At 44.9% G+C, this 12,503-nt stretch overlaps 1 protein-coding gene across 1 annotated transcript in view; it reads left to right on the top strand.

Annotated features, from left to right (window-relative positions):
• PRKCE (protein kinase C, epsilon) overlaps positions 1–12,503 on the top strand; it is a 541,355-nt gene that overhangs the window by 182,536 nt on the left and 346,316 nt on the right. Inside the window, exon 2 of the mRNA XM_011935885.1 lies at positions 11,716–11,779. Coding sequence (XP_011791275.1) covers positions 11,716–11,779 — 64 coding nt within the window. The remainder of the gene's footprint in view (positions 1–11,715; positions 11,780–12,503) is intronic.

The following is a 12,503-nucleotide window of genomic DNA, read 5'->3' as shown; positions in this document are numbered from 1 at the left end:
TCAGATTTTAGAACTAATGTATACACAAAACATGGAAATTAACTATGGTTAGAACACAGAATGTCAGTGTTGTCAACCTTGATAGGTTAAGAGTAAAGACAAAAATTTCAGAGGTGGCTGGGATGCAGGGTGGCAAGCAGAGGATGGGGAATGCTGGAAGCACTAATGTCCTCTGGGTACAATGTGGAGGGTCAAGGGATATATTCTCTACAGTTGATGGAATAAGAAATTGACCTTTTAGGTGTGTGGGTTTTTTTGTAGTTGTAGAGAACAGAGAATAAACAGAATTTGTGATGTAAACTTTTGTGGAGGGGCAAAGAGGAGGAAAGTGGTAAGTAAACTGAATCCTCTTCTATCATAGCAGCAAAGTAAGAGAGAATGTCTAAAATAAGAAATCAGGAAATTGAGGCATACACATTTTATTTAGGGACACAGCAGTGACCACCAGAAAAATCCATGTAAAAATTCTTAAAATTGGTCCCTCTGAGGAGTGATGGGGCAGAGGACTGTTGCTTCTTATGGCAAGCAGACATGTAGCTTTTGGTTTCTTAAAACTGAACACATCACAGTACTTAGTTTTGGCTATATTTTAATGAATAAATAACACAAAAATATATAACCCAAATGAAACTTTGACTAATTTGATAAGCAAAAGAAAAGAAAAAAGATCTTATCCTTTATTTTATTTTTGTATGTATTTTTAAACTAAATGATTTTTAAGTCATTTCTGACTCTCAAATTTCATGCTTCTATAGTTTTTTATAAAACTGTTCTTTTTCTCACAGGACATGGTTCCAACTATATGATGAAAAGCAATGGCAAATAGAACTGGTATACAGAGTATTATGATACAGGAATATTCCCCAGAGAGCAATTATTCCCCAAAGTTGGGCATCCTGCATCACATGCATATGTCATTGTCTGAGCCTCTCAGCCATTTTGCTGTGGGTTTAGTGTACCTTACAACTATGAGCTCCAGGAGGACAATGAAGGGGCATTACTCTCACTGCTCTTGTGTCCAAGGAGCAACTTTTTTTTTTTTTTTTTTGAGACAGAGTCTTGCTCTGTTGCCCAGGCTGGAGTGCAGGGGGGCGATCTTGGCTCACACAACCTCCGCCTCTTGGATTCAAGCAATTCTTCTGCCTCAGCCTCCCTAGTAGCTGGGACTACAGGTACAAGCCACCATGCCCGGCTAATTTTTGTAGTTTTAGTAGAAACGGGGTTTCACCATATTGGCCAGGCTAGTCTTGAACTCCTGACCTCATAATCCGCCCACCTTGGCCTCCCGAAGTGCTGGGATTACAAGGATGAGCCACCGCGCCCGGCAAAGGAGCAACTTTTTCATCATTCATGCAGTGTGGGCTCCATGACAGCTCACAATGTGTTCTTTCTGTAGATCTCCCAGAGCTCAGGCTGTCTGTGGGGCAGCCTGCCAGGTCTCAAGGTACCAATTGGAAGCATTGGGTCTCCAGTTGGAGAACCCGGCTTTAACGCACACTCCTCTTCTGCAAATTGTGAGGATGTGTGCAAGTTATTTAAATTCCTAAGCCTCAGTTTTATCACCCGTCAAATGGTTAAGAACAACAATATTGCCTCCTTCACATAGGTAACTCATGTCGAGTATTCAATAAAGGGTGCTTATTAGAGTTGTGATTATATTAGTATTCATAACACAGTCTCTCTTTTGAAGAACTTAGAAAGATAGAAATGAATGATAATGTCTTGGCTTTTAAGGGGAGTCAAGAACTGAATATCAGCCCAGTGTGGTGGCTCATGCCTGTAACCCAGCGCTTTGGGAGGCCAAGGTGGAAGGCTCACTTGAGGCCAGGAGTTCAAGACCAGTCTGGGCAACATGGCAAGAAAAAAAAGAAAGAAGAAAGAACTGAATATTTTTGTGAGCAGCCATTGGTAAAAGTTCTATTAGGTTGTGATACCACAGAGACAGAAAATTTTCTGATACGAAGATAATTTTTCTGGTTGCAAAATCCTGAGTTCCTGACCGAGCTTGCCTCTGTTCACGTGGATTCATTCACTTCCACTTAGAGTCTTTATTGACTACCTATCTCAATCCCAGCCCTGAATCAAGAGCTATGGAATCCTCAAAAGAAGGACATGGCTTAGCAGGAGAGGTGCTCACAGTCTGGGTGGGAAATAACAATCATAATGACCTGGCAGCTCATATTTACAGGAAGTTGTGTGCCAGACAGTTTCAAGTGCTCCACCGTCTCCTCGAATCCTCCCAACACTCTGAAGCAGGTCCTGCTGACATTCAACTTGTAAGATGAAGAAATCAAAATAAGTGCCACAGAGCTTTAAACAGGCAGAACTGGATTGGAACGCAGGTAGGCTAGCTTCAAAACCTTTACTTTCAATCACTGAGAATTGACTTAGTGTAAGAAATAGGAAATGTAAGATAAAACACACACATTCAAGTATAACCTAGTGTTAGGGACCATTGCCAATCAAAATGCAAAATGTGAAATGCAAAGTGCCGACTGGCAGTGGATTATCTGCTTCAGAATGCTTGGGTAGCTGGCTACATTGCCTGCTATTAGTACTCACCTACCTCTTCTTAGGATATACAGTCATGTACTGCCATTTCTCTCAAAGTAGACAGGCAGACTGCTGTGACCAGATGATGCTGTGTACCCTTGTATACTCTCCACATTAGGCACTTTGGGATGTTTTCTCAGCTCAAGAAAGCATTTATGTACACATAGAGTTATTCATTTTTAGCTACCTCTGTCATCGGAGGGAGCCAGCTCTCTGGGGCCATTTCTGAGCCTGCTAAAAAGAGGAAGTAGGTGCTAACTTGAGCCGACTCCATTTGTGGTGTGTTGAGAGCTAAGATCTGTAACGTGGGCCTCCCGTCCAGCCAACAGGAGTTTCACAAAAAGATGATGGCTGCTGCTAACTTGGTTCCCGGTGACCTGGCTACGGGTGAAAGAGAAAGCAATGTTTCTGCCAGTTTTGAGGGGTGTTTATTTAAGGTGTGTCTGGCAACTGAAGCAAGCTGTAGTCTCGGGGATTGGAGATTATAAACAGCCAGTGCGGTAAAAAGGGACATTTTATTTTTTTTAAATGGGTAGTAACTTAAATTTTTAACAAGTTAGCTCAGAACACAGTTTTGTAAATGGGCATAGAATAAAGAATAAGGCCTCCTTTCCTGATTTCTGGTTTGCTCCTCCTGTCATGTCCATCTGTGGAGTCAACTCTTGCCTTTTGCTGATTAAGACTGCTTCTACAGATGAGGACATATGTGCAGAACACGTGTGTGCATGTGCGTATGTGTGTGTGTACACCCATATACTCCCCCATTGTATTCACACAGCAGCACAGCATCAAAAACTTATGGTGTGTTGCTTTATTCCCCCCTCCACTTAATGTATCACAGAGCTAGTTCTCTATCAGTTGGTACATTTAGATCTTTTTCAGTCTTTTTAAGGACTCGCATGGTGATCTACCATATCATGTACCATAATTTATTTAAGCAGTCTCCTATTCATGGATATTTAGGTCATTAAGTTCATTAAAAGGCTTTCTAGAGCATTTGGTCTAATTATCTTGTTTTATATATGAGGAAATTCAGATCCACAAACACACAGACAGATTTAAATAATTCAGCAGACTCTCAAACCTACATTTTGGATGTGTTTATCTTGCTATTATTGTATTTTGATCACAGGAGACAGGAGAAGGTGGCTCAGCTGTGTGCCTGTGAGTGTGTTTGCACATGTGGGTGTGTGTGTGAATGTGCGCGCCAACACAGGTAGGTGTACATTATGTTGTGTGACAGATGTGCTCTTGAAAAACTCTGAATGAGTCCTTTTATTTTTAAAAATGGAATATGAAATTTTAAATGCTCCGAGGGTGGGAATAGGATTTGTTATTTAAAGGAAACTTGTGGAGGAATCCTTATGCAAAATAAATCCTTTTTTTCCATTTTTAAAAACTGCTCCATTGAGGTATAATTTACATACAATTAAGTGCATTCATTTTAAGCGTAGGCTTGATTTGTCCCGCCAAATGTCTACATTCATGGAGCCGCCACCACAGTCAGGATGGAGAAAACTCCCATCACCCAGTATGTTCCCCTGTGTCTCCTGGCTTTCACTGGCCACCTCCATCTCCAGGGAATCACAGATGTGCTTTTTGTTATTGTAGGTTTGTTTTGCCTGTTCTAGAACATCGTATCAGTGGAATCCTATGGTATATACTCTTTAATGTTTGGCTTCTTTCACATAGCATCTGTGTTGTTGCATGTATTAGTAGTATATATGTGTGTATATATATATATGAAACAGGATCTCACCTAGGCTGGAGTGCAGTTGTGCAATCATAGCTCACTGCAGCCTCAAACTCCCAGGTTCAAGCCATCCTCCTGCCTCAGGCTCCCAAGTACCTGGGACTGTAGGCATGCACCACCATGCTCAGCTATTTTTTTTTATTTTTTGTAGAGACAAGGTCTCAGTATGTTGTACAGGCTGGTCTCAAATTCCTGGCTTCAAGTGATCCTCCTGCCTCAGCTTCCCAAAGTGTTGGAATTACAGGGGTGAGCCACCATGCCCAGTCCTCATTCTTTTTTATTGCTAAGTAACTTTCCATTACATGGATGTAGCGTGGTTTGCTTATTCATTTACCTGTTGTTGGACATTTGGGACATTTCCAGTTTTGGGCTATTAGGAATGAAGGTGCTGTGAACATTTCTGTATAGTAGATGGCTTCCCAATAAATCCTCACCACAACTCAGCGTACAGATCCAATTTTCTAATATATTGAAGTAGTATAAGCTAAGGCCATCCATTCAATAAGTCAACATGTAGAAATCTGTATTGAATCCCTCCCATGTGCTGGACACACAGGGTCCTGCCTTGCAGGGATATACACTGAAGCCTGCATGTCTTTGCACTGCAATGGAAGGTGTTTGAGAAAAACAATCTGCCCCTCCCCTTACTTTCTGAAAGCAAGTGCTATTATAAGCCCATTAACAGAATAGAATCTTGAACGTATTTGATTACATGTGTACTCTCTGCTTTTTGACCAGTCACTGCACAATACCAATACAGCTAGTAGCAAATTTTACCCCAAATGAAGAGTCTTTAATTAGCTGCTAACTTCAAAATCAGCACCCCGCAGCTGCTGATGAGTTGCTCATTGTATTGCCTCAATGCTTTCTGCTTTCCAAATGCAGAGCTGGGAGGACACCTGCTGCCTGAATGTCCCCTGCTCTGTCCAGCTGGCCTCTCCCATGCCAGGTGGGTCTGGGGATGGTAGTGTGCCTGCGGTGCCTCCAGGGGAGAGTGGCCATCAGTGAAGGGGTACAGGACTTGGGCAGTGGACCCCCTGCTTTGGGAACCAGTCCCCAGTCTTCTCTCCTGATGGTTCCCCGTCTGCCTCCTCCTCTCTCACTGTCCACCCTCCTCCAAGTAAAAAATAAAAAGACACAGCAGTAGATTATCTAGGACCTTACTGGTGGAACGAGGGCAGTGCAAGCCTTCCCTTGTCCTTCTCATCCTTTCTGGATTCATCTTTTTCAGACCCTGTCCCTCCCTTTTGCCTCTCTCCACACCTTCATGCCTGACAGCAGATGGGAAGGGAAGTGAAACTCAAATTGGGCCTGTGAGATCTTTGTGGGCTGTCCTGAGGAAAGGTTTGCTTAGACATCTCAGGCAAAAGTTGAACCTATGGTTAGGAAGCTCGACTTTGTATATTAGACCTCCCTTCCCTTGAACCCAATAACCCCCAACATGTAGGTGTACAGATACCTGTGGATCACACGGAAGGCTGAGAGCAACACATCAGCCAGCAGCCTGGAGAGCAGCACAGGGGGAGTCCTCTCTATTTTGCTGTTGTGGTTGTCAGAGCTCCTGCTGGGCAGGTGTGGTGTCGAGGAAGGAACATGAGTCTGAGAAACAGGAGTTGAGGGAGCAAGTTCTTTTTTTTTTTTTTTGAGATGGAGTCTTGCTCTGTTCCCTAGGCTGGTGTGCAGTGGTGTGATCTTGCCTCACTGCAACCTCTGCCTCCCAGGTTCAAGCGATTCTCCTGCCTCAGCATCCAGAGTAGCTGGGACTACAGGTGCGTGCCACCACACCCAGCTAATTTTTGTATTTTTAGCAGAGACAGGGTTTCACCATATTGGCCAGGCTGGTGTCAAACTCCTGACCTCAAGTGGTCCACCTGCCTCAGTCTACTAAAGTGCTGGGATTATAGGCGTGAGCCACCACACCCGGCCTAGGGAGCAAGTTCTGATTCTGCCAGTCCGGCTCCAGGGGTCTCATGTACAGACGTAGATGTGAATGGCACCCCCTGGGGTTGTGCAGCTGGTGTGACCTCACTAGCACACCACATGATATGATGGCCGCCTATCTTCCTTAACCCCAGCTTTCTCAGATGTTCAACAGCACTAGTAATACTTGTTACCACGCCTGTAATCCCAGCACTTTGTAAGGCTGAGGTGGGAGGAAGGTTTGGGCCCCGGAGTTTCAGGCTGCAGTCATGACAGCACCACTTCACTCCAGCCTGGGGGACAGAGCGAGACTCTGTCTCAAAAATTTCTTTTTGAAAATAACAAAACTCGCTACCTTACAGATTAATTGTGAGGAATGAATAAATGAATGCATATGAGGGGCTTTGTAAATGACTGAGCATCACCTCAAAAAAGTCCCTATCTTTTTGTTTTTCTAAGATTGTCTTTTCAGGGCTTGCTGTGGGTCGGGCTCTTCCCCATTGACATGTTCCTAATTCACATGAGAGGCACTCTCGTTGCTGCCCAGACCTCCCCTGAGAGCACCATGGGGTGGTCAAGGTGTCTGAGGCATTGCTCTGCCTTCCCGGTCTGCCTGGGGAAGCCAGTGACACCTGAAAGGGGAATGAGCCCACTCTGGGAACGGGAGGGTTGAAGGAAGGAGAACGTACCTTGGACTGGATTGTCAGAGGAGGCTCAGTTGGCCAGGCGGGGCTGGGGGTTGTGAGCGTGACTTGCAAGCTCTGTCGACCTCTCCTCTGTGCCCCAGGCTGACCTGGGTGAGAATTCTGGCTGAAAGCTCTCTAAGCCTGTTTTTTCATCAGAAAAGTAGAGAATATTGCTGTCTCACAGGAGAATGGATGAACTAATGCAGGTAAGGTGCCCATCATGGTGTCAGAGGCACAGTAGGTGTTGTTGCCCTTCTTTCATGAGTACCACGGGTCCTCCTGATGCCCAGGTATACCCTGGGTATAGCCCTTCCTGCCCCGGGTTTCCCCGAGAAAGGGTACATATAATACTCTTACCTTGGATTTTAAAGTACAATAATCTTACCTTAGTTAAAAAATTTTTTTAGAGATACGATCTCACTTGTCACCCAGACTAGAGTACAGTGGCACATTGCAGCCTCGATCTCCTGGGCTCAAGCAATCCTCCCGCCTCTGCCTCCCAAGTAGCTGGGACTACAGCTGCATGCCACTGCACCTGACCTTTAGTTCTTTATTTAATACTCACAACAACACTGTAAAGTCATCAAGTGTCCTGGAATTACATGTAATAATACCAACTTCGTTGAGGAAAGCTTGTTATAGTAGAAATAACATTGGACTAAGAAGCAGAAGACTTGACTTTTTCATGATAACTGCACCAGTGATGACTATTTTATGCCTGGTGTCTTTGCTAAGCACTGTTCATAGACTATCTCATTTAACCTCACGGCAGCTCCGTTTCACTGACAAGCAGGCTGAGGCACAGAGAGGGTAGCTGCTTGCTCCAGGCCACATGGCCACTAAGTCTGCTCTTACCCACCACGTGCAGAGTGTCTCCTGGGTGCTCCATTAAAAAAAATTTTTTTTTTAACTAAGGTAAGGTGCCAAGTGCTTTGCATGTTTGTTTCAGGGAATTTTCATGACAACCCATTTTACAGATGAAGAGGCTAGAGGCTCAGGAAGAGTAAATAATTGCCTGAGGTCACTCAACTGATAAAGGACCAAATGGATTCTGCCCTGATTTGACACCAAAGGCTGTGTTTGTCTCCCCCAGTTTGACTGCCTTGCTTCTGGCCCCTGCTGGAGGGGTAGCTGAGGCACCGTAGTATGAAAGAGAATCATAGTCAAAGAAAATAGAAATAGTAGCTGGGAAGATGTGTAAAGTTGGGGTATGAGGTCTAAGGAGGTTTGATAAATTGGGTTGCATCTGGGAGAACTGGGAGGAGCCTGGTGCAAAGAAGGGGCTCAGAACTAACCCTGGGAATGGCTGGGAGGAGGTAGTGAGCCTGCTTTTGTGTCATGCCAGCTGCCTGGTGCCAATGCTGACTGACAGCTTGCAGGGTTGTGCAGGGCTGGGTACCTACATTGCATCGTTATTTGGACCATGTAATCGTGAGCAGAATTTATGATTAAACTAATTCAGCGGTGAAGTTGTGTCACACTCTTCACCATCTTTTTTACTTGGTGACCCCTCCAGTCATTGAAGACCCACCACCTTGGTTGGATTCTCAGAGCTTCCTCACTTGGCTGGCTGGGGGTTGGCTGGCGATCTGCGGCCATCTGCTCATGCTGCAAAGCTCTTTGTTGCTTTTGGCATGTTTAATAGCTTAATTTCTATTTTTCTGTTTGGAAATGCAGTTCACCAGCACTGAGGCTGCAGTGGGTGCTAAAATGGTTTCTGATTGCTATCTTGAATGTTAATATCCGAATACATTTTATCATGAATGACCTGTCCTCCCTGCCGCGAATTCTCACTCCCCTTTTGCAAAGATGGGCATGGTGCCTGCCTTTGGATAGGCTCCGAAGCCCATCTCATTCCTTTGCTCTCTCCCTCCCTGCTTTACACAGATAGCCTTGTACTTTGCCAATAAAGTCCACAGTCGTGGGAAATCTTTGAGTTGGAGGATATGAGAAAGAGTTTCATTTTGCCGGCAGGGTTTAATAGGGATGATCTAATCTCTAAAAGGCATACAGTATTTAAATTCCATGCTTTTGGGCAAGAGGGCCCCTGATATTTTTGAACTTTGGCAGGGAGAAGATTCTGGTTTGGCTCTATTCAGTAGAGCCGACTGTTGGTTTTCCTGTTTGTCATTCACTACAGGGGCTGGGGAGGGTCAGCACTAGTGGTGAGAATTCTGGAGAATTTTTTTTTTACCCAGAAACTTAAAATCATGGACTCTTGGGGAGAAAGGAATGAGAAAGGCAGCATGCAGAATTACCAATTTGGTATTTGGTTCCCATCTGGATTTAAAACCGAAGATCCCAAACTCAGGTGAGCAGCTCCCCCGGGGTGCCCAAGGGTCAGCGCAGGCCTGCTCATGGCACTCCCTCACTCTTGTGCTGATGGAGTACCTCAGCTATCACCAGTGGCCTCTCCCATGAGGCACTGAAGAGTCTTGTGGATGAAAATGAAATTTTGAGGGAAACCTTAAGCTCTCCCAACTATTAGAGGCTGAGTCAGGAAACAAGATGGGGCTCTGGAGTGGCCCTGGGAGCCTCCTGGATTGTGTGTAGGGTGAGACGCTGGGAGAGTTCAGAGAACACCGTTCCAGCTGGTTGCGTTGTCTCATGGGGACATGTGGTGCTCATGGTATAGCCACCTCATCTTTCCTCTCCCCTTGTTCAAATGTCATTTTAGTAGAGATCACATGCCTGTCTTTCTTCCTGGGGACGGACCCTTGGGAGAGTGAATGATCCCAGAAGAGACTCTGGAAGTTCTGAACACAGAACCTTTTCCCACCTCCACAAGTGTGTGCTGGGTGTTTCCTAAGAGACAGTGAGCTAAGAACTAGGGATGCAAATCTGGTTATCATACTTTCTGTCTAGCAGGACGGAGAGGTAGATGGACAAAGTATTACAGCTTAACAGGAGCTGTATTAGTCAGGTATCTATAGAGGGACAGAACTAATAGGATATATGTATTTTTGTATATATGAAGGGGAGTTTATTAGAATTGACTCACACGATCACAAGGTGAAGTCCCACAATAGGCTGTCTGCAAGCTGAGGAGCAAGGAAGCCAGTCCGCGTCCGAAAACCTCAAAAGTAGGGAAGCCGACAGTGCAGCCTTCAGTCTGTGGCTGAAGGCCCAAGAGCCCCTGGTAAATCCCTGGTGAAAGTCCAAGAATTCAAGAGCTGAAAAACTTGGGGTCTGTTTGAGGGCCGAAAGCATTCAGCGCAGGAGAAAGATGAAGGCCAGAAAACTCAGCAAGTCTAGTCTTTCAAACTTCTTCTGCCTGCTTTATTCTAGTCACGCTGGCAGCTGATTAGATGGTGCCCATCCAGATTGAGGATAGGTCTGCCTCTCCCAGTCCACTGGCTCAAATATTAATCTCTTTTGGCAGCAGCCTCACAGATACACCCAGGAACAATGCTTTGCATCCTTCAGTCCAATCAAGTTGACACTCAATATTAACCATCATAGGAGCCATGAGTAAGATGTGTCTGGTGTATTGTGGGAACACGGATGAGGGGCTAATTAATTCTGACTGGGCATATCTGGATAGATTTCAGAGAGGAGGTGATAATTGACCTTGACTTTGAAGGAGGAGGAGATATCGACTAGACTGACTCTTCTGAAGCAATTCTTGCTAAATGTGTACCTGCTCTTTGCTGGGGATAATGCAAAAGGAAAAGGAGGGGGATAGTGGTTCCTGCCCCCAAGATATTCACAGCTTGTTGGGGAGAGAGCCTGGCACTATGAACCAATGAAAGCTCTGTGCAGACAGATGGGATTGTGGAGGCGGAGAGGCTAGCAGGGGGACTTGGTGATCCAGAGTTTCCAGAGTTACTACTCTCTCTCTTATAGAGAGAACACAGTTTCTGTAAGGATAGTTCAGTCCTTTCCATAGATGTCTTTAACTACAAGAGGCCTAGCCCTCTGGCTTTTGTCTTACCTGATTATTTCACCACTCTGTCTCTGTATATTATAAGTAGTTAGCTGGATTTGAGGTGGAGAGGGAGGAAGTGAGGGTGCCTGTGCTGTTTCTTATGCCTTGCATACCTTCCCTTCCCTCTTCTACACTGATTTCAGGCTCATCAGATGCTTTATCAGGTGTTCTCCATCCTTCATCATTAAGCTGGGTTCAGCATTGTTCTCCATTTTTTTAACTTCGCAATGAGATGATAAACGCCGTAAAAGCAGGAATAGTGTCTTAATGCTTCTCTTATGTCCCCTGGGAGCAGTTTGTGTGGTATAAAGAATATGGGTTTCTCAAGACAGGCTTGGTATTGAATCTCAGCATTGTCACTTACCTTGGAATTTGGGCACAATTTCCGTATCTGTAAAATAGGATAACATAGGACTTTTTCAACCTCAACATCATTGATGACATTTGGGGCTGAATGATTCTTTGCTGCGAGGGGTCATCCTGTGTACTGTAGAACGTTTAACAGCATCTCTGGCCTCCACCCACTAGCTGCCAGGAGCAGCACTCTCTCTCTCCAATCATGACAAAACTGCCTCCAGATGTTTGCCAAGCGTCCCCTGTGGAGCAAAATTGCCCCCAGTTGAGAACCACTGGGATGGTGCTACCTATGGGGTATGCATCAGACCTCCCAGGTCTGCATCTGGAACACAGTAGGCATTCAGTAAATGTTGATTCTCTTTCATTCCTAATTCACCTAGCACTCAACACATTGTAGGTGGGTGAATTACATGGAGCTGTGTCTCTAGGTTTTAGCAGTTTGGGGTAGAAATGTTGTAGAACTCTCAGGTTGTCCACACAATGCACTAACAGAGTCACTGTCATTTTCTTAATTGCAGATTGATCTGGAGCCAGAAGGAAGAGTGTATGTGATCATCGATCTCTCAGGGTCGTCGGGTGAAGGTAGGAGAGTGTGACCTCCCATCCCTGTTCTCTTCCACTTGGCCCTTTGCCTTCTGGGTCTCTTCTTTCCCTCCTTGGCCAGGACACATTATAGTGACATTTAATTAATTGGCATCCTTTAAAGGAAAAGGTTATTTTGAAGATGCTTACGCCTGTGTACCAAAAGGGATCAGCCATCTGTTAACTTTGGTGGAGTAGAGGGAAGATTTTGGACTTACCACGTGAGGCCAATAAAACGGGTGTTTTTGCATGCTGTGTGCAAGGCAGGCTTCAGCGGTGGGGCAGCCTCTCCCAGGAGGCTTGCGTGGGGTTTGTGTGTGTGTGGTGGGAAGGAAGTAAAACTAGTTGGTCTAACGGCATCCAGAAATGAAACAAATAAGGTGACAAACTTCAGAATCTTCTTTAGAGCTTTGATAGAAGTGGGACTTCTTTTACCAGTTCTTTATACAGGCAAAAGCTCTGCTCTTAAAGAGAAATAATGGGGGGTGAGGGAACATCTGCTCCCCACTGACTGATTAGATGGTGTATTACACCCTCTTCCTCTTATACCTTCTTCTTTCAATCCTTTCTTTGCTCACTTAATACACTTAAGACCTTTGAAGCACTTGCTGGGTGTTGAGGACTGAGCAGTTAAGGGAAGAAGGGAAGCCTAGAAAATAAAACCTTATCCAAACGGGAACAAGGAGATAGTAACCGACTTACACTCTAAGAAAGATTTGGAATT

This window comes from Colobus angolensis, unplaced genomic scaffold (genome assembly GCF_000951035.1).
Source record: "Colobus angolensis palliatus isolate OR3802 unplaced genomic scaffold, Cang.pa_1.0 Scaffold15, whole genome shotgun sequence".
NCBI classification, from domain to species: domain Eukaryota; kingdom Metazoa; phylum Chordata; class Mammalia; order Primates; family Cercopithecidae; genus Colobus; species Colobus angolensis.
This window is presented reverse-complemented; position numbering and strand designations above follow the sequence as displayed.